The 27,497-nt window shown below is 37.8% G+C and overlaps 1 protein-coding gene across 1 annotated transcript in view; it reads left to right on the top strand.

Moving 5' to 3' along the window:
- The window catches only part of LOC135938888 (uncharacterized), a 105,104-nt gene that overhangs the window by 66,627 nt on the left and 10,980 nt on the right, over positions 1 to 27,497 (top strand). Inside the window, exons 5-6 of the mRNA XM_065482896.1 lie at positions 23,101 to 23,231; positions 24,050 to 24,284. Of these exons, the coding sequence (XP_065338968.1) occupies positions 23,101 to 23,231; positions 24,050 to 24,284 (366 nt within the window). The remainder of the gene's footprint in view (positions 1 to 23,100; positions 23,232 to 24,049; positions 24,285 to 27,497) is intronic.

Genomic DNA, 27,497 nt, shown 5'->3' with positions numbered 1-27,497 from the left:
TTAGCCAAAAGCAACAATTGCATAATTACTGTCCCACAGCGCGCTCATGTAAATGAAAGTTAATCCCCTTCATTGCGGCGGCTGCGGCCGACGGCACGCTTTAATTAAACGAATCGCAAATGGCCCGCACCCACAATTTGCCAATTTATTATTTCCTTGCCTTTGCTCTCCTCAAGCGGCGAAATTTCGCCGGCCGCAATAATTTATCACCGCAACCAAGCGTGCACACAGACGTTATTAATTAAATCGTCCGCATAATGAAGATGATGATATTAAGAATAGCCGATAATTAATTGCGCCGCGGCGGGAATCGTTTGAAATGCGACCTTTGTCAGTCGCGCTCATTAATTACTCAGGTTGTCCACCACCAGATTCCTTAAATGGCAACGGGTGGCATTTTAACAGATGTTCCAAACGCCGATGGTATCAATAAAAATCTGCATATCGCACTTTAGTGGTTCAATCTTAGACGCTGCTGGGGTTTCCAGCTCAAGTCACACTTCCAATTCAGCCGTTATGCAAATTTTTATTGCTTCAAGTTTGAGTGAGCGCCAAATTCTGACGAAATTTAATGCCGAACTGCTTTGTTTTCGCTGTTTTATTGCGTGGAATAATTTATCATCAATCAAAATATATAAAGTTACAAAATAAAAATTACTCTCGTGCAATAGACGTGTGATTTAGCACATAAATAACACTGCAGGCATGAGGGTTTTTTATTTTGTAAACGAAAAAATCTGGAAAACAGTCCATTTGAAAATTTTTAAGCCAACCAATGTGTTTTTACCGGAATTTTTTTTCTGTCAAGGCCAGAGGGGTCGAAAGAGCTGCTGCCCGCTAGAAAACGTGTAACACATTTTCCCCAATTAGATACTTCTATATAATAGTAAAGTCTTATGCAATATAAGTATTTTTTTCTAAAGAGATATTAAAAAATGTTGGTATTTGGGGGGGGGGAAACCACAGAGAAATATTAGATTTTTGTAAAAACCTTACATTTCGAGTGTTAAGGTGCTTATGAGTTATTCACAAGTGAAATAGATGGTTTTGAGCCTCAAATATGACTTTAGACGATTGTATAAGTGTTGGTCATAAATCTTAAAATCAGACAAACAGGAAAAAATCCCTATACAAGGTCAAAATTTTATTTGAAGATTTTAAATAGTTAAGTTTGGTTTATTATAAAAAATCTCATCATTTTGTCCTACGTTCACAGCAAATTACATCGCTATGACTTTAAAACATTCGTAGTATGCAAAGGGAATTCAATGATGAGAACAATGAAAATTATTCAGAAACCAAGTTATCGTATGAAACAAGACCATTCCGATTTCATCTCTAGAGATGATATACGATAAGCGAAATCTCGAGAGTAGTTTGTGCCTCGATATGGGTGCTTGATGCGCATGAAACATTCATGGTGATTGCACGCTTTAATGTCTCTGACGTCAAACCATCGGAGCCTCAAAGCACCGATGTTCATCAATTGCCCAATCCTTGATGAGATCAAAAACCGAATTCCTCGCACGAGTCATCATCGAGAGCCTGGCAAATTCCCATCCGCGCACACTCGAATTAAATTCTCGCCTCGCACCCTGGGCTGTGCTTTGTTTGCAACGTGTGTACAAGCAAGCCTCTCGCGGTGCCAAAAGATGAACAAACGTGACGTGATTTGATAAATTTTTTAGGCAATAAGCGCCTCTCTGATGCGTTTTTCGGTCCAAATGGCCGGCGCCGAAATTCACCATTCGGAAATGAAAAATGAATTATTTAATGCAGCGGTAGAAGGGTTTACGGCCGGTGGGGCGTGGATATACATTTATTTTGCAGGCGAAGAACGAGGCGGCTCGCATTACGCGCGCTCTATGTGCTCTTTCGCATCTCGCAGCACGGTGTATCGGCGCGACAAGACATGATGGGCACAATCGAGCAGCTTCCCATTTAGGCGGCGGCACCGGCTCCACTTAACTCAGAGAGGCGTGAAGAGATACACACGTCGCGTCACCGTCGTCGTTAGATTGCCTCCGATAGTGTCCAGGCTTGATCCGCAACACATCTCGCTTATCATCTCGAACAGTAGCTCAAGAGTTTACAACGCTGTACATTGTCAACTTGAATAATTTGACATGGTGTGATAACAAAACAACCAAAACAAAATTTGGTAACTAAAATCTTACTGATAATAATTTAATAACCTGTGTATATTTATGATTTTACCACAAAGCAACGGAATTGACAACTCCGCAACTCGCAATTCCCTGTGATAGAAATTTTAAAAAATTCAACTAAGAAAAATATTCCATCGATTCTTGTGTAAGCTGTTTTCAGAGACCGAAAATTTACTCCTCTTACATTACGAAAAGATTCTAGAAGGAAAAATATGAATTTTTCTTGTACTTAACTGAACGTTGCTATAGTGCAACCCAATAAAAAAGGGTTTTAATTGGAAATTTACCATGGAATTAATTTCTCTCGTTGAGGAATAAGCTTTAACTTTGAAAGAAAAATGAAAAAAAATCGAAAAATGAACTTTTTTAATAACTGATTCTACAGTGGTTGCATATTATCAAAGATTTAAATTAAAAATAATATTAGATGTGTCTAGTTGTGTAGGGACAGACATAATTTTGACTTAAAAAGCACTAATGTTTTTTGTTGTGCAACTGGCGGGCCACCACCAATCCTTCTGCACCCGCTAATGCACGATCTAGTTGTCTTCATAGTTTGATGGGCCCAACACCAAACTGACCAGTGGGATACTTTAGCAGGACTTTTAAATATGAGGTTTGAAAAAAATTGAAATATCTGAGTGATTAAAGTGACTTCATCTCTCACTCGTTCACGTTTTGGGCTATGGGGAACGGAGAGTCAACTACAGGGCCAACAGATTTTGCCTCTAAATAAAAATTCACTAGCATTTTACCGTCAACTTTCCAGAGTAAACGATTTCAAATCAAATGGGGCAATTTCTACTGCGTTAAACGCAGGGTTCGCAAAAACCAGCATTTTTTCTGGAAAAAACCACTGCATTTCAAAAAACTGTTTTTTGCGGGTTTTTCTGCAATTTTGCGCATTTTTCCAAAACACATTTTTCAAAATCCCCAAAATCAGTATTAGATTCCTTCAAGGTTCTTTCAAGAAACAGAAAATTTTAACTCTCAACGAAATTTTATGAAATTTCAGACTGATTCGGAGCAAAAATTGACTATTTTTGGGATAAATTCGGAAAAATGCGGAAAAACCCAAAACTAGTGGGTTTTTCCAGCCGGTTTTTTTGCGGAAAAAACCAGTGGTGCATTTTTGCGCATTGCAAAATTGGCGAACCCTGGTTAAACGTGTAGTTTTATATCTTTTCCTCTAATTCTGAGTGTTTTATTTTAGAGAAAAAGTCATATCATTTTCAAATTAAATTAGCTCCAAAAAAACATTGCAAGTGAGAAAGGTCAAGAAACCTCCAAGGAGGGGGGAACGAGCTCAAATTAAATCTTGATGACCTTTAAAGCGTCTAGCGCGTGGTCTGAAATACGACACCGCTGAGACGAATCCAATTTTGCATTACACGTCTGCAAAGTTAACACAAACTGCTTTTTAGCGGCCGAAAGGCTCGTCGGTTTGCCATGTTTTTGAGCCTCTCTACAAAATTCTATATGAAACGTGAGAGTAGCCAGCGACGAGGCCCTGGAGTGTATTATTCTTTATGATGTGCCGGACTATTAGGCGCGTACCGCACGCAGGGGGTGGCTCAGTTCACGGCACTTTTCTGCGCCGAGTGCGCGAATTGAGAGCTCTACGACGCGGCCACTTAGCGCTGCAACAACATCCATCGCGTTGAGCCGCGCGCGCGTGTGTGTGTGTACACGGACGGCGCTCAAAAATTGCCTCGGCCGATCCATCTTGCTCAATATTATGCACGAGCAAGGGGTTCCATCCCTCTCGACCACCCCCAACGCCACCAGTATATATACGGGCGAGCAGGCTGATTTTTAACCTCAGTGCCCTGCAAACAGCCGTCCGCTCTCCGCGCGATTTGCCTGCGCTTCTCTGACCCTTGAACCTCGATTCCAACGCTGCAAAGATTTGGTATGAGAGCTCTGCGATAATTGCTTGATTTTATTTTGGCTGTAATTCGCCCGCAGTATTCTTATTACAATCAATTTAATTTGCGCTAATTAGATGAACGAAATGAAATTTTTTAGATATGAAAATATGAATAGTGATTCCTTGACAGAGCAGGTCGTGCGCCGCGCATTAAAATTATTATTACTAAATCTATCCTTTGTTACAGCTGAGTACATTTTTTTAAATTTTCAAAAATAATTTAAATAAAGCCGTTTATAAAATTATCTGTTTTATTGTTTTTATTTTAAAATAAATGTTTAATAATTATTATTTAAAATTAACTACATAAAAAACGGGTTTTACTACATTAAAATGACTAAATTATAAAAAAGTGATAGCAAATAAATTAATTAATTATAAACAGAATAAAAAAGCAAAAATTTAAATTTTGTTATACTAAAACAGTAAATAACTGAGATGTAACTTACTAAAGAACGAGAGGTTTATCTGACTGCATTTTTTGTCGACATAGAGAGAGGAACAACTTGCTCAAGATGCCAAGAAAAAAAATCATAGCATTTTTAAAATTAAAAACAATATCTCCACCTCTAAAAAGATCAGATGAATCTCTCTGCCAGCTGGGCATGTAAGTGAATCGAACGAGGGCGTTCTATCAGCTTTCGTTTTTGAAACCATTGCCAGCGAGGCGAAAAGGGCCGGAGGAGTATATGTGTTTTTATTTACGAAAGTAAATCCACACGGGGGCGAGCCCTCCAAAGCCCAGTTCGCATGTTTCGCTCGGCGGCAAAAGGGCATTTGATAAATTGGCGACGAGCTGAGCGAGAGAATCCCAAGCGGCAGCGGCGGAGATCTTTCAGGGAGGAGGAACAATATTATAAATCTGACCGCGGCAGCTCTATCACCAGTCGGTGCTTCACTTTGGTCCAGGCCACACGGCCAGCCAGCCGCAGCATCCCGAGAACGGACGGGTCTCGCTCGTTTTCGTGAATAATTCAGCGAAAGGCTGGTGAAAATCTCATGATGACCCCGGCGCCGTGCAAATTGTTCGGCCCACCGCCGAACTCGCTGACTGATTGATTGACGTCTCGTGAGGTAGGCCCAATTATCCGCCGCTGCTCAACACGCATGTAATTTCTTTTCTCAATAGGCCAACGCGGGGTTTCCTTAATTGGAGCGAAATGTACGCGGAATTGCGAAATTTTACGAGCGCAAATTTGAATGGGTTTCCAATGCCTTAGAATGCGTATAAAAATTTCGCTCGGGACCTTGGCAAAATTAGATTTCCCTTTTGATTTACTGTTCAAAAGCAGCAAAGAAGGAGTGTTTTACAATTCAAATGTGTACAATTTTATGTGCCCTTTCCCAATCGATACTCCAGCCTTTTAAAATAACGATGTGTGCGAACCATAAAAATGTTTGAGGAAGAAATCTGGAAGATCTCGCATAAAAATGTAAATATTTCAGGGCGTATATAAAATACGAGTGAAGAGCTTGTTATCGTTAAACCAAACATTTAAAACAAGAAAACTATTCATAGCGATAGGAAACTAACTATTTTAAAGTTAAAGTCCATAATAAATTTATAAAATTGAATTAAAGTGAAACAAGTTTTAAACCAAAATAAGTGAGAGGTGCTACAAATTAAAATGTGTCACTAAAGTTAGGTGCAAAGAATTATTTTTGAAAAGAAGAAAATAAAATAAGTTGGAGATATTTTGAAAATTCGAAGCCTTTGAAATAATTTCAAAAAATCTGTGCAGTGAGAGAATTAATTATAGGAAATTGATCAAGCACTGGTTTGGTATTACAGTCGTGCATTTATGTTTTTAATTATTTAAATACTATCCGTTGTCTACAGATTTTAATATTTATTTTTATTTAAAATTAAGAGAATATTCAAGTATTTACGTAAGATACATCCATAAATGCCTGCTGTGTGTAAAAATTGGAATTTAGCTTTATTTTATCATGAAAATCCCTGTTTTTTCTGTTTTTAAATTTTATGTAAGTCACAGTTTATAGTGTTAAGGAAATGCATTGATATTGGATAAAGCATCTAGGATTGAAAATTTATTTTATAAAAAATATTTCACAATAATGTAAACACAAATTTATGCACGAAGAGATAAAGTTCACTTTTTATTACCTTTCCACTTGGGATTTAATGCTGAAAAAAGATGAATGACGAGGATAATTGATGCACCTGTGGTGCAACGTTTCGCTTTCATTGCGCGAGTGCATTCCAGTGAATACTTGAACAGGTTGCAGCGATGTCTGGATGCAGCGGGCATAGAGGTCAAAGTTAACCGCGTTTGAAAATTTATTACCTCAAATGCCATCTGTCTACTCTTTCCATTTGCATAAAAATCGCTTGCCTGGGAACTTTAAAGAGCGCCATTTAACAATGGAGAGAGAAGCCGTTTCGTAAAATATCTTTATTTCCAAGCAATAAATTTTCAATTTTTCACGGAGCGAGATGCCCATAAGCGCTTTTAAAAACGTCGAGGCAGATTTAAAATGCCCGAAACTCCGCCTGATGCTTGACCTTTCGCAAAAAGCGATGAATCTCGGCGGCCGATAAGTCTGACAGCGGCTCATCCGCCCGTCAATTACAGGACGCGGCGTTTAATTGGCTGCCGCGCGGCTAACAGGTTCGAGGGAAAACGCTCTCGTTTCCGAGAAGAAAGGCGCCCGAGAGTATATTTTATTTTACACGTTGCACGGTGTAAATAATTAAAACGACTGCAGCATCACTGCCGAGAAGAGTCAAAGGAGCAGCGCGAACCTATCTAGGCAAAGCAGAGAAAAGAGACGCGCGGAGATGAGCAGTAGTCGTCAGCATCCGAGCTATCGCAACGGCACGTTTTTCTCTCCTCCGCCGCCGCATATTATAGTTGTTGTGAAAAGTGACGTGCAATAATAGCCAGCTATCATGTTTTATCTGCTGAGTCGCATTAAGCAGCCATCAGGTAGGAATAACACTCTCTTGCTTGATACACGCGCCTCATCTCACGCGACTATAAGTAAGTGCACGTCCGCCGACAATTGTATGTGAGAGCAGATAAGCGAGACGGCGAATATAAATGCTCATTGTCGCGCACAGCTTAATGCTTTCCTTGTTTGTAATCTGATATTTAAATGGCGAGAACTCAAATGGCCATCTGCGTGAAAACCTTGTGCTGTTATTTTTTTAATTAATTAAATGCCAGCGATTATTTAGAAAGCCTGCTGTAACGCATTAATTCTGAAAGGGCTACATAAAAACTGGGTGCTCTTCATTAAATTCAAAGCGAACAGATGATGTCTTACATGAAAAAAATCTAAGTCATCGTAACTTTTGTTTGAAACTGCCAGAAGGTTATTTTCAAGTAAGATTATTTGGAATGATTAAAAATGATTGACTTTTTTCTGTGCTTTTTATTACCTTTTAAGCAGCGATCATCATGCCTTATTTTGCTAGACTTCTAAACCACATATCAAACGTCTGAATCTATTTTGAACCCAGAATTTGAAACAGTTTAAAATACCTGAATAATAATTTTTTATAAGATCTCATACAGAAGACACAAATTCCTTTCTAATTCAATTTCAATCTACTTACAAAAAATCCGTATTCTAGGTCAAAAGTGGAAAAATATCAACTATAACTGAATTTTCTTCCTGTCATTCTCTCAATTGAAAAGTGTGTTATTAAATCTCGTGCAAATAAGACACAATTTGCTAGTGATGATTACTGTTTTAATTTTTTTACGTTAATAAACTTGATAAGAAATTTGAAAGAATATTTACTTTAACACAACAAGCCTAGCAAGTAAAAACGCTTGTTCAAGTTGTTTAATCCACAAGTTTAAAAATAAAGCATCTATAAATTTCCCAAATTTGGGACTTTTTTATAAATTTGCTTACTCGGGTTTTAATATTCAAATGAATTATTATGTATCATTAACTTTTTTTTATTTTTTTGCTCTTCGAAAAAAACATTGAAATTAGTCTTCTTTATACAGATTTAATTATTTTAATAATTCAAAAAATAATGTGTTTTATGTCTCAAATGTTAACGGCACCGTGATTAAGTAACATCCAAAACTAAAACCTAACTTTTTACGCTGACGTAGTTTTTTGCAAATTATAGATATGTCGGAAATTAATCATCGATATTAAAATCAAATCGTGCAGTTTTTTATGAAAAACCCCTCACGACCCTTAATATTTGCTGTGGAATTAACAACAGCAGCTAAAACGGGTTTGTACGATTATACACTTTAACTCTAATTTTTTACATCAAAGGTAATGAGTAATGAAAATATTAACTCAACTGGCTTTTTCACGACTTTGCCGGTTGATTCATACGCTAGATCCAGTGGCGTAAATTCACAAAATATAACGTTGGAGGCAAACAGCGCACAGCAAATATACACTTGAGCGGTGCTGCTAAACGGTAATTACCCCGACGCAAACAAAGAGAGCGTAATGAATTTCGCTCTTGAACGATGTTGAAATAACGCGCATGGCTGGCCTGCGTTTTGCCACCAAAGTTGGACTCTATAGCTAATCATCAATTGAGCGTGAAAATTACCTCGCTTAAATTAATCGGCCGCACTAATAGCTCCACTTATATATACGCGCATCCAATTTTGCGCAGACAGGAAATTTGAAGCTTGCACGGCGATAAGCTTTTCTTCTTTTGTGTACCCCCTCGGAAATATTCGCATGGCACAAACCGAATTTGCCTCTCAAATGGTGCGTGCTGGAAGCGCACAGAGCTGATTTACTTGTTTTGTTGACGCTGGGCTGACAGCCAAACGCGTTTTTCCCCGACGCGCACACGAGAGTCGTTTCATCTCTTTCCCGGCAAAGCCGTCTCGTCCTGATAAAATTTCAGCGGTCGGATTTACTTTCCCCTGACGGAGCTTTTAGCAAATCCATTCTTGCTCTATAACAAAAAGCGAACGTGGCTCTGACTTTTTTTTTGAAGAAAAATAGTCCACTGTGAAATGCTGGATGGCATAGTGCACGCGTCTTTGTGTGAAACATGATATTTCAGATTAATCTCAATATTTCACCCTCTACTTACAAGGGAAAATTCCTCTGTTTTCTTTTGCATTTGTGTCAAAGGCATTGGTGGCCTAGCTGAGATCTGATTCTATCACCTCTGCTAGTGTCTATTTTGAGCCAAAAATTGGCTTGGATTATTGAATCTGATTTTTTGCTGTGGTCATCTGACACCATAATCTCGCAATGCTTAGTGTCAGATGGTATTTACTCTAACGCTTTCGGCTTTGCCAGTAAGGGTAAAGTTCAAAGTGAAGCCAGCAGACTGTGAATGAATGATTTCAAGCCTGTAAATTTATTGCTGTCAGAGTTGACAATGCATAATATGTTACAGCCAGTAATTATTAAACCCAGAATTATACTTTAGCCAAGATAAAGGACCTTTTTCCAAATGGAAAAGAAACAATTTTAAATGTGTTCTCATATAGATGGAAATATAAAACTTCATACTTTTTTTTCTTAGAATAGATTATGTTCAAAGTCGGATTTTTGCAAAACAAACTGCCAAGATGTTTTCCACTCAGAAATAATGTCCTCATAGCTTTATAGCAACAAAAAAAAGAAGAAGAAGAGATAATGTAAAACAATCTTCTATACTTTATTTTATACATGCAAGCTTCCATCAAACATAATTATATTCTTTTCTACGATGTGCAAGAATCAAATCATCGTCAGAACCAAGAAAAAGAAACAATTAAATCTCAAATTTTGTAGGATTTCTTAAAACAATAATAATTATTCAGCTTGTCATTGAATTTCTTTATTCCACTCGTCGAAATGTAATCGGTGTGCAAATTATGCAGTAAATATCCCTCTTGGAAAAAAATCATGATTTGCAGTTCCACTTTAAATCGATGACATTTTGAATTTAGTTATTGTTTTAATAAAAAAGGACCTTTCACTCTGCTAGAAATTTTGGTGTTTTGTGCGAAAATCCGCAGGGGTCAAAAGGCCTAAAGTGACAGGCTCTTATTTAGTTATTTATCTCTTAATGATTGCAGTGTTTGGCTCTCTTAGCACTAACTAGTCGTGCGAAATTAACTTGTTTTGGGTAATATCTCATTTACAACAAGCGTCATTAATATTCGCATATAATTAACGACGTCCATTTGGCCGCTTGGTTGACTTCATTATCAATCGCCGCGGCTTTCCTGGCATTCCGCTCGGGCAGGAATAAATGGCCCGGCATTGCAGCTCCTCCTCCCGCCCTTATCTTGCCCATGTAATTGACTTTTTCCATTAAGTGCGACGCGCAAAGCTGACTTCAGAGGCTCTCGGCAATTTAGTATGCACGAGACACACACCACGCGTGATTTAAAAATAATAGGAAAGCGTCGGCTTTAATTGATTCTGAGCAAATGGATCAAAACGCGTTTGATTGATTGGCTATTTGCGGTTCGTGCTGTCTGCGACAACAATGGTCCGATTGGAAAAGGCGGCCGTGCGCATTCAAAACGTCTATACGTTGGATTATATTATTTTCCGCCGAGCTGCCTGGTTTTGTGTGTCTTTTTTGCTCCGCCAGACGGTGAAAAAAAAGGGAAAATCCAGCGAGTGCGGTGGCGAAAAGAGCTCGGGCCGCTGAATGAACTTCTCCTATCGCTTTTTTCCGCCTTCATAATAATAAATCTCGTCTCTTTCCTCCCCGTTATGTACGTCGGCGGTACCTTTTCCTCCTCTCCGTTTTATTTCCAACTGCTGGAAACAGACTCAGCGCTTCCATTTCATGGCATTGAGACATTGTTTGTCCGAAACAAGTGATTTGGTCACTCTGTACTTTTTTCCGCTGCTGGAGTTCATTCGATCGGCAATTTTTTTCTCTTCTTTGTGGCGCCTGCAAAATGTGTTGACCTAGCGATTCATAGGAGATTAGTTAAAATAAATAGTATGAAGACAACACCATTTAATTTCAGCCGTTGCATTTTATTGCCAAGAACTAAGACCACAATCTTCAATCTTGGCACTCTAAAGGGATGATTGTGGGACTTCTTTGAAATTTCATACAATATAATTAATGTATTAATGGATATCGTCAACGCGAACATAAAATAAAGAAAACCGATCGAACATTTGTTTATCTTAATTTAATAGTGATAATAAAGAAATAAAAATGAAGCTCAAAAGAAAATTTGAGTCTCATAATTAATAAATGTATTAGAATTTAAGGAAATGTATGATATTTTGTCAAAATGAAAGCGCTTCTTTGTAATTATATTTAATTTATTTTTGAAACTGTACATACCAAAATTGGTTGAAAGGTACAACTAACAAGAAATTTGGGTGAAAAAGAATGATCCTCATCCTACAACTATTTGATTGCTCTCTAATTTGATCGATTATAGCATTCGAAATTTAAAATAAAATGACCGTGACATATCGCTCCAATTTCACTTTCACAAAAATGCGATTGGACTGCATCCTCTGCGTCGAGTGTGTGTGTCTCGGTTAGAAGAAAAATGTTCTGAATATTAATCTGGCGCCAATGAGCTGTTTCCTTGTGTATTTTTGAGCCTCGTCCGTGGAATATTATTAGGCTTAGGCGCATTAGGCTGAGATTTGAAGCCGGCAGCTGCCAGAATCCAAACACCGCATTTATCATGCATAAATTTAATCCTCTCTCCACGGCCTCGTTGGCCCATTCGCAAATCAATGTGCAATTTGCCTCCCGTCGGCTCGGTCCTCTCCGTTTTTCACGCGCGTGTGCTAAAGTTATTGACACCGCTGCGCCGTCAAAGGAGTTATTTTAATGAGAAGAGGCAGCGAGCTTCGCAACACATTTGTTTTCTTGCTGTACAAAGCCGTGTAAATATTATTGCACAGGGGACAACACGTTTTTACTTTGTTTGACAGCGAGTCAAATTAATCCTCAGAAAAATTTGAATAATCTGTCTTCTCACATTTTTCAATTTTGAATATCGTAAGACGGCATTTGTCAAAAGGAATCGTTTGTGACCGTCATTGGGTAGTAAAACTCACTTTATTGTATAGGAACAGGTGTAAAGTCATCGGCGGGCCATTACAGATCCAATCTGGCCGTGGAACCACTTTGCTTATCGCGCCGGAGAGTTGGGGGAAATATATAGCCGAGAAAAGCTTTTTGATCTCGACACGCACACATCGCAGCCGCAAAGTAAACATCTCTCGAATTAATTTTGCCAAAATCGGCTATAGAAGAATTGTGTGAAAACACAGCAAGCGACGCAAATCGTCGGAACGGCTCTTCTGGGAAGCGCGCGCGCGACAAAGCGCGGTGGTCCGATCGGATCGACACGCGCGCTTTGTGTGCATTTGATTTGACAAGGCAGTGCCCTGACGCGCTGTCATTCTTCCTGGCGCGCGATTAATTAATCCAATTAATTGGGCCCACCACCCGGTGTGTGGAAAACGTCGCCGCCGATCAGCCTCTGTTAAATGCTTTTAATTCAGTCCGCAGATTTCCCTAATTGAAATTCCATTATGTCGCCACAGCTGCACGATTAAATTACGAGAGTCCTCTATAGATGCATAGGTGTGATTCCCAAAGGTATATTTTTGTGTCATAAATCAACAACGTTGAACTCTAACAAAACATTTATTGCTTTGAAAGAGAAAAGTTAAATTTACACTATTTAGACGGAAAAACAAATAGCTAAAAATTATTTAAACTTATTAAATTAAAAAAAATATTTTTTAATCCCTTGAGAGGAGCATTTTATTTCCTCCTTATACTGAGATTATTATCAGAGATAATAAACGATTGCTAAAGCGCTGCAGGTGAAGTGTAATTTTTAAAAACATTTAAAAGTTTTTTATAGTTTGGTTTATCTCCATTTTTAACCCATGCTAATACAGGACCCCTGCGAACAAAATATTTTTTCGCTTAATAAAGCTGATTTTCAAGCTGCCACTAATATTGTATAATATTATTATCAATTAAGCACGTGCAGAATGTGTATAGCTTTACAAGCTTTTAAATTTTAATATCTATCTTGCAATTGGGCCAATATCATAGAAATATATTTTTTTTATAAAATTAAGTTACAAGTTCTCATGCACTATATTAATCATAATTAATTTTTCTTTACACATATAAATGCAGCACACAATATATAAATATATTAAGTAATTAGTTAATTGATTAATAAATATGGAAATTCTATAATAATTTTTAATTGAAATTTTTATTTTTAAATATTTAAAATTAAAAAACAATCTAAAAAAGTTAATACTTATAATTATATTTATGCTAAATTATTTGCGCATTACATCTACCATTTTGAAAACTTAAGTTTTATATGTATTATAAGTTTTTTGCAGTTTCAAATATTTCAAATTTAAAAATCAATTAACATTTAATATTATACATATTAAGAAAAATGATTGCGGTATGTTATGTAACTCTCCTGCATTTAAATTGTAAAAAATTGATGATTGTGTTAGGGGTTTTGCCTAAAACAATTAAATATTTTCTCTGTTACCAAGTGTGGACAAAAATAAACTTTTTTAATGGAACGCTTCTATAAAATGAATCTATTGAAAAGATACACATTCTCGGAATTTTACTCTAAGTAAAAAAGGAAAATTTTCGGCACAGAATCGTGGCTGCCAGTTTGACGAATTATTATTATAACTATGAGTGTCTTGGCAGAGCGCACAATAGCTTTGTTAAAGCAGAACAAGAGGCTCCTCCCGACATAATATTGAAAGCGGCGGAAAAAAAATTCCACAAGCCGCGAGGGGGATAAAAAGGCCCAGCGCGCAAGATAGGCCCTTTCTCTGAATACGTACACGTCTCTCAAAATGTATATTGTGTTGTGTCGTTTTTGTATCACAACAAAGCCGATGATGGTCGCCGGAGCTGTTTTGTCTTGGATATATGAAATATATTGTCTCCCTGAGCGAGAGACAAACCACACAAACGATGTGTGTGCGTATACATCTACAAAACCTCAGTCGACAAAACAACAACAAACATCTCAGCCGCGGCCGCGGCGTGGCAATCGTTCACGTGCGGTTTAATTTTTAATTATTGATTCCGCGCCGATGGTTATCTTGAAGAGTGACGCGGCTCATTTTTTGCCATTGTTCCCTGCCGACGATTCACCGCCCCGTAATGATGTCGCAGTAATTACTCACGCCGTTCTGCCACCGCACGCTTTAATCGACTCTGAATTCCGGCTGCTGACGGAAATTCTCGATGGACCAAACCTCTGGAATTTGATCGATTTTCAGTGTTGCATGGTTGTTCTTACCACCTGGCTTTAACTTCTCAATTTTTCCTGGCTTCGATCACAAGAAATGCAGAAATTGAATTTGAAAGCCGCACGAAAAAATACTTCTAAACGTGTTTCACTGTTTTCAGCTTCTATAAATAACGCGTTTAATGAATTTGAAAAATAGTATAAATATTTTAATTAATCGCTTTCGTAAAGACTCTTAAAATTAAGAACGCAAGAATAGAATTAATTTGAGATTTAATTTTGTCTGAATGCCAGGTGCATTAGGGGGCGCGCCTGATTTTGCCCGAAATTTAATGCCTGATCAGAAAAAATGGAAATGCCTCTAAGATAAAGAAAAACTGAAAATGTTCTGTCACCACATTCCTTTGTAATTGTTTCAAAAGCAATGAAACATTCCAGTATCACATTCATGAAATTCATGACCTCTAGAAATCATATTTAAGTACTTTAAAATCAATGAAAAATTCGTGAGCATTGAATTTTATTTAAATTGTTAAAACCGGTGGACTATATCCAGAGCTAAACATTTTTCGTTAAAATTGCGGAATTTTTCCTGTCGATTTTTTATTTTAGCTGGCAGTGAAAAGGCGAACCCTTGCCTCTATTTATATTGTTCCCTGATGCTATCGGCTCCGATTGTAAATTTGTCCATTTTATCTGCCGGCCAGGCCAGCGAGCCAGCAAGCATTGTTTTTGCACGGCTAACAACCCTATTGTTCGCGATCATGTGTCGATACAAAGTTTATACTTGGTGTGCTGAAGCCTCTTGCAGCTCGGTGCCAGCCAGCGGCCGTGGCGTTATTTCAATTGTGCAATCTCGCACTTTTTCCCGGCAATCATCGATTGCTGTTTGACTTTACTCGTATGTGCATCAGCGCAGATCGGCATTTTGCCCGGGATGTAGTGAGAGCATTTTGTTGTAATGCTGTGTACTACATACGCTTTTTATGTACGTAGGTGCTTTCGAGTGAAGCAGCAGCACTCGCAGTTTGCATGCGTGTTGTCGAGAGCAGGCAGCTAAATAGAGGTAGCTTTTTGCAACAATGGATCCCCCGGCTGACATGAGCGATTGAACTAGTTAAACAAAGATTGAAGCGTGAGTGAACGAGCAATGACAGAGATTCAGTGTGCAACTAGAGTTTTGTTTGACTTTCAACTTTGTGCGCTCTGATATATACGTATGTTCTATATATAGCTATTTAATATCTATTGCATATAAACTTTTTTCAACCAAAAAGGACAAGGGGTTAATTTCTACTGAGTCACACATTTTTGCTTCATGTTTCGTGCATAATTATAATTGTATTAAGGGTTATAGTGATGTGTAGGCAGTTCTTAACTGGATAAAATTAGTATTAGTATTTTTTTTTTGGTATTTTAAAACTTCATTTTAAAGAACCCCCTCCCCCACCTGTCGTTAAATCTTTAATTAAATATAATTCATTCATTAGTCTTTATACTATATTCCGAAACAATTTCGTTAAATAATTATTATATTTTTTTAAATTATAATCACTTTGTAGCAATTCATCATTTTTAAACATTATTCATGCTAGAGAGACCAAGCATATCTAATATAAGAAATATAATTTATACCTTTAGAGTTGCCCACATTGAACCAACTTAATTAACAAGATCTTATAAAAATGCTTTCACAGAGTTTATATATTTCAAGCTTAAAACTATAAAATTTGGACGTGAAACAATAGAAAAAATATTTATTCAGCAGGTTATGAATATAATTATAAATCGCTGAAAACATATTTGAATTTTATCCAAAAAGGTACATTTGAATGAGTATCCACATGATTAATTTAAAAGAGATCGAGGAGTAACATTTTCTTTCTATGCTGATGGAATGTTGCTCTAACAATAAGGAACGGAAATAATTTAATGAAAGATGCAAAATGCAATAAAGCTAATTAACTCATTGACAGAGGAAAAAATTTGTCATCTGAGAAACCACCTTGGGCAGATTTGAGTGTCTACATAAAGAATATAATGTATATTTTGCACATGTAACATTTTGATTTAAACTAAAAACTGATTAAGCATTTTAAACAATTTTAATACTAGTTCAAATGACCATATATTGTACGATTATATGCTCTTTTACCGGGTAAAGAGCTTAGAAAAAATTCAACCGTCTAAATTTCCCATGAGCCCTTTTATATATATTCCGGAATATAAAAAACTTTCATAAAAGCAAAATCAGCTTTTTAATCTGGAGCTGACTGAAAATGTCCGAGTCAAAACCACTTTTTCAACACGCACGGACCGTTTAAGCTGCTGGGAAATTTATAAACACCGCGCGTATATAAACCAATCTGCAGCGCGGGGCTGACGGGCTCAATATTTCACAACCGCGCTGATGAAATTCGGTCTCGTCTCATTAGCCCGAGCGAGAGCGCCGGGGATCTCCTTCTCGCATTCAATACCATGCAAAGAGCTGATGTTCATCCGACGGCCAAAAAATAATATTTGGAGCAGGTACCGCGGCTCGGGCTTTGGCTCTGGGAGGCCTGCTGTTGCTTTTTTATTGCCTTTCAGTAGCTTCATTATCGAGAAACAGAAGCCAAATATGCGGCGTTTAGTAACGCTACATTAACTCCTAAACAGCCAATTTGAGAGAGAGCCGAGCTCTTTTGCACAAGAATTACGCTCTTCCAATGTAATTTCGTGTATGCGCGCACCGCCAGCAACCAACTTTTTGCGATCGTGGATTTGCCGTTTTGCGCGAAATTGAGACGTAAATAAAGAGCACAAGCTTTTGTATATCGTGTGCACATGAAAAGGATGGTGGAGAATGCGCAGGAAATAGCCAAATATGTATAAGGTTTAATGCATGAATCACCTCTTTTAAGTCGTGCAGTTTATTGTGTGAACCGTTGAGCATATTTAACCTCTGCGCAGCATCAAATGAAGGCTCGGATTATTTACAGGCAGATGGTTTATTTGCTTGTGCAATACCTTGATACGCACGAACTCAATTTTTATATCCAATATTTATACATACAAATAGCTATTTGGAAGTCGTGATTAAAGAAATAGGGGGTTTCAGGTTCGGAAATGATTTTCTGCTATTAAAGGGGATCTTATGGGCTTGTGAATTTGGGAAGGTGAGTGGTACGACAGTCGTTGTTTGTTCTCTTTTTTTATTGCAACCTAGAGCAGTCATTCGTTTTGCACCGCTGATTAAGCAGAATCCTGAGCATGTTGCTGCGTGTTTTTTTTATTATAAGAAAAGCCCGAGAGGCCGAAACAGCTGGTGACTAATAGAAGAACGTGCCAGAAGTAACGCTCTTCGTTTTTTTCTGCCGCACCCATTGCATCTATAATACATATATGTCATTCCCAACGACCAAAACATTATCATACAATCGCATAATTATATAGAACAAATGTAGAGGGTAGAATTTAAGTACTTAATTTGTTTTTTATTCTTTGTTTATTCTTGCAATGGTCAATGCAATAAATACATTAAATATGAATTTTTAAAAGCAAGAAATAGTTTTTAATAAAGAGTTAGTTTTGATAAAATACCATACGGTTTTTTTTATAAAATTTTCCAATATAGCCCGTTCGTGAGGGAGGTTGTGAAATTGTTTTGTCAAATGATTTATTCACAATATATTTTATTTTGTTTTACTCTGTTTAAAAAACGAACTTCAGGTGGAACAGTATTTTAAGCCCTTTTTGCTTTTTTTTTAAAAAAAATCATTTTTGCAAGGGCAGCAACTGCATTTGTCAAAAAGATACTCAGATTCTTAATTTTTCGTATCAAATAAGGATAAATTTATTTCTCTGTGAAATAGCTTTCAGAATAAAGAATCGAATTATGGGCTTTTATATTTTTGTAAAAGGGGCAATAGAAAAGAAAGGCAACGATTTCTTCACTCGTTCCTCTTTAGAACTTTGCTCACAAAATCAGTAACGAATGCAGGTGAATGAACTCAGATTCAGAATAATCTGCCGCTAATCCTATAGCACAAATTTAGTTTTGAGTGTAAAGTGCTGTTGCTCATCTGATGCCTGCGGGGCTGGAACGAGCTTGTTGTGCAGAACGAGATCGTGTGATTCGATTTTTCTTTTTAATTTTCACTCATAGCCGCACATCCGTAGTAAATCCCACGCAGATTAGAGCAGATTAATTATTTTTTGCTTTAAATTTCAGCACCAGAAAATAGTGCTACGTAATTGGCTGGATTTGTTATGTTAACAAATTCATCGGTTTTTATAAAAATAAATATCAACCAAGAGTATAAAGTTTTAATTTAAGATTATTCTTTATGTAAACGACATTTTTTTTAAAGAAACTCATCGCGCCAGAATTTAGCAGAATGAAATTATCAAAACAACGATGAACCATAATTTAAATTTGTAATTCATCAAATGGGTCAGGAGAGAGAGAGAAAGGGACGCGAAATTCCACGCTGCCAGAATGTTAAAAAGTCGTATTTATTTATCCCAGAGTTGCAAAGTTTTGCGCATAAATCACCAAATGCTAAGCGCATTAAAATGCCATAAATATTTATAAACGCTGGCTATTAGATCGGCGCTGCAGATATAGTCGTGTTCGCACACACTCACCGCTCGCGTCGTGTATACATATTATTAATAATCGGTCAGACCCGTCGGCAGCAGTTTCGGCATTCGCTTTGGCTGAGAGCAAACACATTTTATCCAGGCCAGCATCGCTGGCGAGTTGCCGTGTGCGCCGACAGCCATCGATATTATTAAGAATTAATTGTCACCAGGGTGTGTTATTGCAGCGCAGACACTTCAACCCGTCCCCAGGTTCAAATAAATAAAACGCCTCTGCAGAGCGCTCACTCTCCCTCGGGGCTGGAATTAATTTCACATATATATGTACCTCGTATGTGCACATATAGTATATACACGGCTGTGCGCAATGCATGCGATCCGATCGCCTAGATAAGGTGTTAAATTTTCTCGCGTAAGTTTCTTCTACCTCCACTTCAAGTTCAACACGTTCTCATTTTAATTGCTTCAAGACAATAAAGCTTTATATTAAAATTATCTTGCTCACAAATTAACAAAAATCTTTGTTAAATATAATATTATTTGTTTGCAAAATATTTTAAAATTCTTATGTTTCAATCAAAATCATATTTTTTTAATATACATGTTTTCGTCAAAAATATTTTAATGTTTTGAAGTTAGACTAGATTATTTAAATAGCTTTTGCGTTTAGTTTTTATTTTTTGAAATGAATTTATATTAAGAGACGTGCAAAGGATCTAATTGTTTGTTATTAATTATAATGTGAGTGTAAAGTGCATGTAGGTCCATTATTTAAATATTAAAATAAAAATGTAGTTGTGAGAATAATTTAATTACTTCGATTTATTTCATGGTAATTAAAACCCAGTCAATTTTAAGAAAATATTTTGTTTATTTTATTAAATTATGCTTAATTTGGTTGTCTATTAAACTTTTGGTTTTAATTAATGAGCTAAATAGTCTTAAATTTTAATTGATTTAACATATAAAATGAAAATATTACATCAATGTTAATAAAGTAATTGAATTGAATATAGGATTCTTCCCTTCGTTTTGACTTTAATGTTTCATTGATGTGTTTCGTTTGGTTCGTTTTCTGATTCAACATTTATATATTATAAAGATAGATATTTAATTTATCGTGCGTATAATATCAGTAATCTAAATTAAAAGTTAAGACTGCTGGTGTTGGAGTTGATGGTTGACTTTGTGTATTTAATTCCCTTTTTCCTTGGCACACTCAAAATCGTTATATTTCATCATATTTAAACGATTAAATCGAAATTTCCACGGAAATTTTCGTTTGGTCGGATCAATATTAAATCTCTTGTGCCCTTTGGCACTGCTAAAATATTTTACTTTTTCTTTATGATTTATTTTAAAATTATTCAAAGGCCATTTACGTTTAAATGTACAATGCAATTATTACATTATTATACTCCGCTTTTTAATTTGGTTGCTTGGTTAATGATTTTAGGATTGTGAGGCAATAAATGGCTCCCTGCAGTTTTAGCATCAGTTAAGCAGCGGGGGACTTGGTTTATTAATGTCCATTCAATAGGCACTTAGCGCCGATCTACGGCAAATTAATTTGAAAAGAACACATGTCCCAAGTGGGAGTTAATGGAAGAGAGATCAATTATTAATCAATTGCTGGCCTAACTTTTGCGAGCCATTTTACTCTTTGATGTGAGGACAAATAAAGCATTCTAGGAACGCACTTTTGTTGCCTCTAAATTAATTTAAATATTAAAATGAAAACTTGAGAGTGACACAAGATTTGAAAATGGAAGAGCCGTTTTCTTTAAGAGAGCCCAAACTGTGCCCACGTTTCATCAACTTTTATAATTTACGAGCGCGTCACTTCAAAGTTCCGAGGCTTTGATTGCATGGAGGGAGCAGGAGATGTATTTTCTTTTAAGGCGTGCTATAATTGGCTCAGATGTTCGAGACCAATATCCTCTTTACATGCTTCTAATTAATAGCCTCATCGTCTTCAACAATATTCTTAAGTTCCAAATCTCGAAAGCTATGATTTTGCTATCACGTCGACACAAATTAAAAGCAGTTTTTAGCTGAGGCTGCCTCCCGTAAAAGTGGAGCAGGCCCTCTCGTTAGTCTGATATTGCTATCGACATTATTTCGGGCGCGCGTTGATCTCGTCAAATTAGCCCTCAGCTCGCTACCCGCCACCAAGAAACAATTTTGTTTATGACGTGCTGATGAGAGGCGAGACCGCAGCCCGAAGGCAAACTTTCGACCTCGCCGGCTGGATTTTTCGCGCACCATTTTTCACCGAAACAAGAAAATGTCATTCCGCCGCCGCTGCTTGACGGTAATTGCTCCTGTCTGATGCCAAAAGTGGATAGAAGGGAATAAAAAAATCTCCCCGTGCCGCCTGTGCGTGCGCGGCGCAACAAAAGGCACGCCGCGAAAGTGTCAGGGAAAGCAATAATCGCTACATCATCAGTGACATCGAATGTCACACCTGCGCGATGAAATTAAATTACACGAAGACGCCCAACGCACCAAAATGGCAGCCGCTGCTGAATGTTTTTATTTCCTCGGAAATGTGCTAAATGACAAGTGCAAATAGCAAATAATGCTCGTCGTGATGGCCAACCGCAGTCATACGTGACTAAAAGCAAGGGAATGCAATTTTCACCAGGTGTCAAAGAGTTTCTTGCACCATCACTAATAATAGCAAACAAAACAATCCTTTAGATTAGAAAGATCTGAAAGAGGAATACTGTATTGACGTTAAATCGAGTTTGAATACAATGATTCAAATATAATATTAGGAATCACTATGTTATAGTCAAATGCAAGTTCATCACAAGGGGGTTTGGAAAAAACGTCTTTCTAAAAAGTGTACAGCCAGTTAAATAAATCGTCTGAATGGAGGATGTAAAAAACTTAATTTTAGGGGGCGGATTACGGCACCGTTTTTTTAAGCTCGACCTTGAAAGAAAATGGCAACGCTGGGCATAAGGATAGCATTGTACAGTGTTTCAAGGTCGAGCTAAAATTCCGTGCCGTAATCCGCCCCCCAGGTTGAAAAAATCTGATATGATTTCGATATTGATTTAACATTTTCAATTTCAATTGGAGTGTAACTTTAAAAGCATTACTTTATTTATTACTTTCAAGCTACAAAATTTTGTTCTGAATAAAATTTACTGTGCTTGTTGGCTCTAAGAGAAATTGCTATATAGAGGCTAAATTTGGAGCTGTTTGGCAGAGAAAAAATTAAAAGACATTGAAGGAAATTGTAGTATATTAAGGAGGCGGAAGAAACCTTCTGAAAAGTCTAACAGGCACGATTAAATATTAAGAATTTGTTAGTTAGCTGCAAGGCCAAACATAAATCTAAAAGTCACAAAAAAAAGAAAGAATATTATTGTATCATTAACGTGCAATTTTAACATGACATTAATTCTGATAAGGGCTGCAATCATCTCACACATGAGTGGACAATTAAAAAATGTATGCCCGGTGTTAATAAGCGAACAAAGAGCTTTGGGCGAAACTATTAGTCAAATAACAGACGCACGACCACAAGTCGGCTCATCCCGCTGCTTGCCCTTTTTTGGCCTTTTTTACGACCTAAGCGCGTCTGCCGGCGCATGCTTTGTCTCGGTTTTGGCGCTTTGCTCTTATTTTGCTCAAATCTTAACGCCTTTTTTACGTCTCTTTTTTATTATGTATAAGAGGTGCGCGCGCAAAACCGCATCGCCAGCAGCCCAAAGTGAAAAAGACCACTTTTTTAGCCCTGCTCTCTCGTCGCTAGTTCATTTTCGGTGCTTGCATTTCGACCCACGCACACGCACGTACTGGCTCCAAAGGGATCTGTGTGCCCTTTCAGCTGGCGCAAACAGAAACACACACACACACACACACACACACACACACACACACACAAGCGTGCGCCCTCTGCATAGAATGTTGTGCAGATCAATTTTTACGCTGCTCTCGAGCCGCACGTTCGCAGAGATGAAAATCTGGCGGCCGCTCGCGTGAGAATTTTTCAAGTTTTTGACCTGCCGAGAAAATAAAAAGTTGGCCCTTTCCTGCTTTAATCAGCCTGCGTTACACGCTAGGTTTATCAGATTTGTGTGTTTTATGAAATAAGTTGGTGCCGACGAGTGCTGAAAGAGGAATGTTTTCCGCAAGAGTAATGGCTAATGGAAAAAGTTTTAACATGCCACCTACGATTTGTCCGCAGATTCGAGAGCTCATGAGCGCTACTGCGACGAGGACGACGATTTCGGGGGCGGAGGAAGTGGAGGCAACGGCGGCTTCTGGGGCGGAGGCGCTTTTGCTGACGCTTGCGGTGGAACGGACGACTCCATTCAGGTAAAATGCTGATGCGCGACGACTGTGCTTTTAAAATCCCAAACACATTTACGTCCTGCTGCGAAACTCTAAATTCTCAAAGGAAAAGCTGGGATCCCTTTTATCCTCACATTTCACAGTAAATTAGGTGTATTTTTTTCAAAGGGCAATGGGAGCTGACACATTTTCCAGATTAAAATCTAATTCTGTATAAAATTTTTATGAAAAAGAGAAAACATTTGTCTAATTTTTGGTGGAAAAAAAATTAATTGCGGGTAATCTCTCTCGGCCTTAGTCGTTTGCATTTTCAGTAACAATATTATTAGCTCGGTTCTGCACTGGCAGGAATGTAAATGTGAAATAGCCTAATTTGCAAGTGTATTAAAATACGAGAAGAATTGCGACAGAAATTTGAGTTAGTTTAACACTTCAGTACATTTGGAAATGTGGTGGACGTTTTTTCTCCGCATTTTTCATGTTAAATTCCATAAGGATGTTTTTCAGGATGATAATCAGACTTAATTATTTTTCTCCAATTTAATCAGCTCAAATTTCGGCCAAATTCCTTACGTAAACAATTTCAAGTGAAAATCCAAGTTAACTCTGCACAACGAGAAATTAAATTCGCGCGCACCACACAAAAGCAGTTCATCCCCCTGAATGTTCAGAGATAGTTTGCACAGCTGCAAAATAAAGAACAATGAAGTCGCAACAGTCACCCGACAAATCCGGCACAATGAGGCCATTGAGTCGTCAGCCCTGCTCCGGGTGGATGTTGTGGATGTTTTGCCCCTGCCACAGTTTCACTCTCTCGCTCTCTTGGCGTCTTGTGTTCGCAGGTCCTAAACGAGCGCGATATGAACTCGTTACACAAAACGGTGCCCGCATTAAGGAGGCATGACGTGAATACAGCTACCATAAGACAACACTACTACCCTGAGGGTGGCTGGGGGTGGATTGTGTGCGCGTGTGGTTTCCTCGTGCACGTCTTCACCACCGGCTTGCAGTTTTCGTACGGCGTGCTGTACCTCGAGGCCGTCAAGATCCACGGCCGGGAAGCAGTCATGGATGCAGGTGAGACGCCAAATGCGCAAAATTTATTTATTTGCTCTCACATGCGAGCAGGGGAGTTTGCGACGTTCGCAAAGCACCGCCGGCAACGCACGCGGCTTTTGTTTGCCTTTCGCCGAATTTCGCCACTGCCGCGGGAGTTTCTCTGCTGTTTTGGCAGCAAATAATATACAAGTGTGTCGAGAAGTAAAGCTCCTGCTGGAATTAATTAATTGCATTATTATGTTTCACTGGCGTTGCAGGATTTCATGAATGGGAAAATGCTATTGAATTACTCGTGTTATAATTAGAAATTCTGCCAATCATTGGCAACCACTAGTTGGAAATATTGACGGTAACTTCAAAATTAATGAGATATCTGACACTGATTAAAATGGCGCTCAACCAATAGAGCGTAATTGAATATGAACTTTATACCATATAATGCTTCTGAGTTAAAATTAAAAATTCAATGCTCAATGTTTTTACTGCAATTGGCTCAACTCAAAGTAACAATTTGTGTGTCTATAAGAGATGTCTAAAACTTTTGAATAAATAGTGCTGCTGTCTGTCATCAATTTCAAACACCGAAATTTTAGATTTTAAAATTATGTTTCCAATCTATTCCTCCGCAAAAAGTAACGAAAACTACTAGAAAGACCTATAAATCATGACTCCGAACAAAATCACATTTACATTGTGTAAAGGAGTTATCCAACAGACGAGCAACTTTGCGAGAAAAAATTCCAATCTGGAATGCTGTTGGCTGGCACCGGCATGCAGCAAACAACGCTAAAGAAAAGAGATTATATATTGCAGACTTTTCTAGCGCACGCGGCGCCATAAAATTGTTGTTGCGCGCATATTCAAAGCGGTAATAATCACATTAATAAATGAGTATGCTTACGAGGAATTTTTATTGCGGCGCGCTCGAGGAAGAATAAACGAACGTGTACACAAAGCGGTGGCGGCGAGCGGCGCACTCGGCTCAGCGGAGGGAAAAATTCGCCATAGAGCGCGCGGTGTGGCGGTGGTGGCGGCGGCGGCGGCGGTGGCCGATTTGCAATGCGAGCGAGCGGAGGATCGCGTGATGCAGAACATTTTGCTTTAGCAGCCGTAAAAGGCGAATTTCTTTCGCTCTCTTATCAAGTGTGCTTGTGCTTGCCTGCCGGCAAAGTCAGGCAAGAATAAAGTAGTCCATCTGTGCAATATTAAGATGCTTGGCGTGAGATTCAGAATTCAAAATCACATTTCATGCTCTTTAAAGCTTTGATTTATTTAAGATTGTATGTTACATAGTTAAATACACATTTTTCACTAACAATAATCAGTTCAAACGGAGCATAAAGTCAAAACTTAAGTCATAAGGGGACAGGGGACATCTTTTGATGACTGCTGCTATTTTTAGATGATTATTCGATTTCAAAATAATCATATGTGATTTCAGAATATTCTGAATCTTGAAAAAATATAAAATTTCTGCAAAATTTACCGTGAATCACACTCAAAAAAGATTTTTTTCTATGTTTTGACTATGACTGTGTATATTTACAGTGAGCGTTAGAATTGCAATTTCAATAGGGGACAGTTAATTGTTTATTTGAATTTCTCAAACTTAATTGAGTATATAGCGTTGAACTTACTTTTCATTTTTGTTCAAGGGAATTTCTTGAATCCTGAAATGAAATTATATGCACTCGTTGAAACATAATTTTAGTTTTTCGAGTTTTCCAAGCGAGCAGTTAACTTTTTTACTCCCCATGACCTGAAAAGCAATATTTCAAAGAAAATAAGCCACTGGATAACTGCGGAGCGGGAGCGTAAATTGAAATTATGAACGGCCTTAATCCGATCTGCCATGCATTGATGCTGAGCTACGAGATAATTTCTGCTTCAAATAAATATGAAAACACGAACTGGTTGGTGTGCGTGACCTCGCGAGCGGAGCATCTTTTTGCTAATAGTGCTCTAGTCCCGGAGATATATAGATGCGAGTGAGGCTTCTCATAAAAAGCATATAATCGGTTGAAATAAGCAGTCGTTACATTCGATAATCCTCGCAGACGTGTGTTTGCCTATGTAATCAGCCTGTTGAGACTTTTTTGGTGTTTCTCGCGGTCGAACCCGTTCGAAATCGCTGTGAAACCAGCAATTTTCATGCAATTTGCCGACCTCTCGCCAACCCGTGCTGCTAAGACTACCTGCTGCTTTTTCCTCACGTAACAATTATGCTAATGACTGAATTTGTCTGCTGAGCTGCGCGTGCAATCATCATGCCTGCGCTCCAGGTAAAAACGCGACGCGGCTAATGGCACTCTGCTGACTGAGTGACTTATGGCACGTGGAATTGGTGAGTTCGGAAAACACGCTTCGAAATAATGGGCGACGAGAGAGCAGGTCTGAAATTCCCTCAAGGAGCAAATAAACGGTGCCTTCAACACGTAACGCTTCTAAAACTGTCAGATCGTTTTTCAACTGTTCAACACAGATATTTTGATTTTTGCAGACCTCATTTTGGAATAAACATATGTATATAAATAAAATTAAAGACAAAGAGAACTTGTGTTGTTGTAGAAACAATTATAAATACATAAGTCAAACTATAATTTAAGTTTTTATTAATAAAATTTATTTTATTATTTTTAAATTATCATAATTATATTTTAACTAATTTTAATTTTTAACATTTATTAAATTTTATAAAATATTTTTTAGACTTATAACTTTATAAATAAATATAATACAGTACACAGAACATTCCTGAACGATTCTCTAAGTTAATAGATCTTCTACGATGTTGAAATAGTTTTGATAAACCTATACGTAAAAGGAAATAAACCTAATTTATCCATTCCTATCCAAGTTGCTTCCTTTCAACCGCAAGCGTGCACTCGATCTTCCACGCGTTAATATAACAACTTGTTGACATGTTTATTAGGAAAGGAGTGGCAGCAGGATAAATAGCGGTGGCCGATTAAATTACGCCGTGGTGAGAGCGTTCGCACAATGACTCAGATTTGCATAAAAATATAAATTAGACGTCCGCGTGCACGTTTTAATTATACATTCATGTGTGTGCATGTACATAATACGGACCTCGCGTGGAGCAGGATAACTTTATACTTATATGTAAATTACGGTGCAGCGCTCCTTCGCGAGAGAGATGTTTATTGCGGCGCTAATTCATACCAAGGGAGTTGTAAATTTGCGTTCTGCGTGCTATTGGATGGCGACTGC

The sequence above is a fragment of the Cloeon dipterum genome, chromosome 3 (genome assembly GCF_949628265.1).
Source record: "Cloeon dipterum chromosome 3, ieCloDipt1.1, whole genome shotgun sequence".
Classification (NCBI taxonomy): Eukaryota; Metazoa; Arthropoda; class Insecta; order Ephemeroptera; family Baetidae; genus Cloeon; species Cloeon dipterum.
The sequence above is the reverse complement of the archived record's forward strand: the minus strand, read 5'-3'. Positions and strand labels throughout refer to the sequence as shown.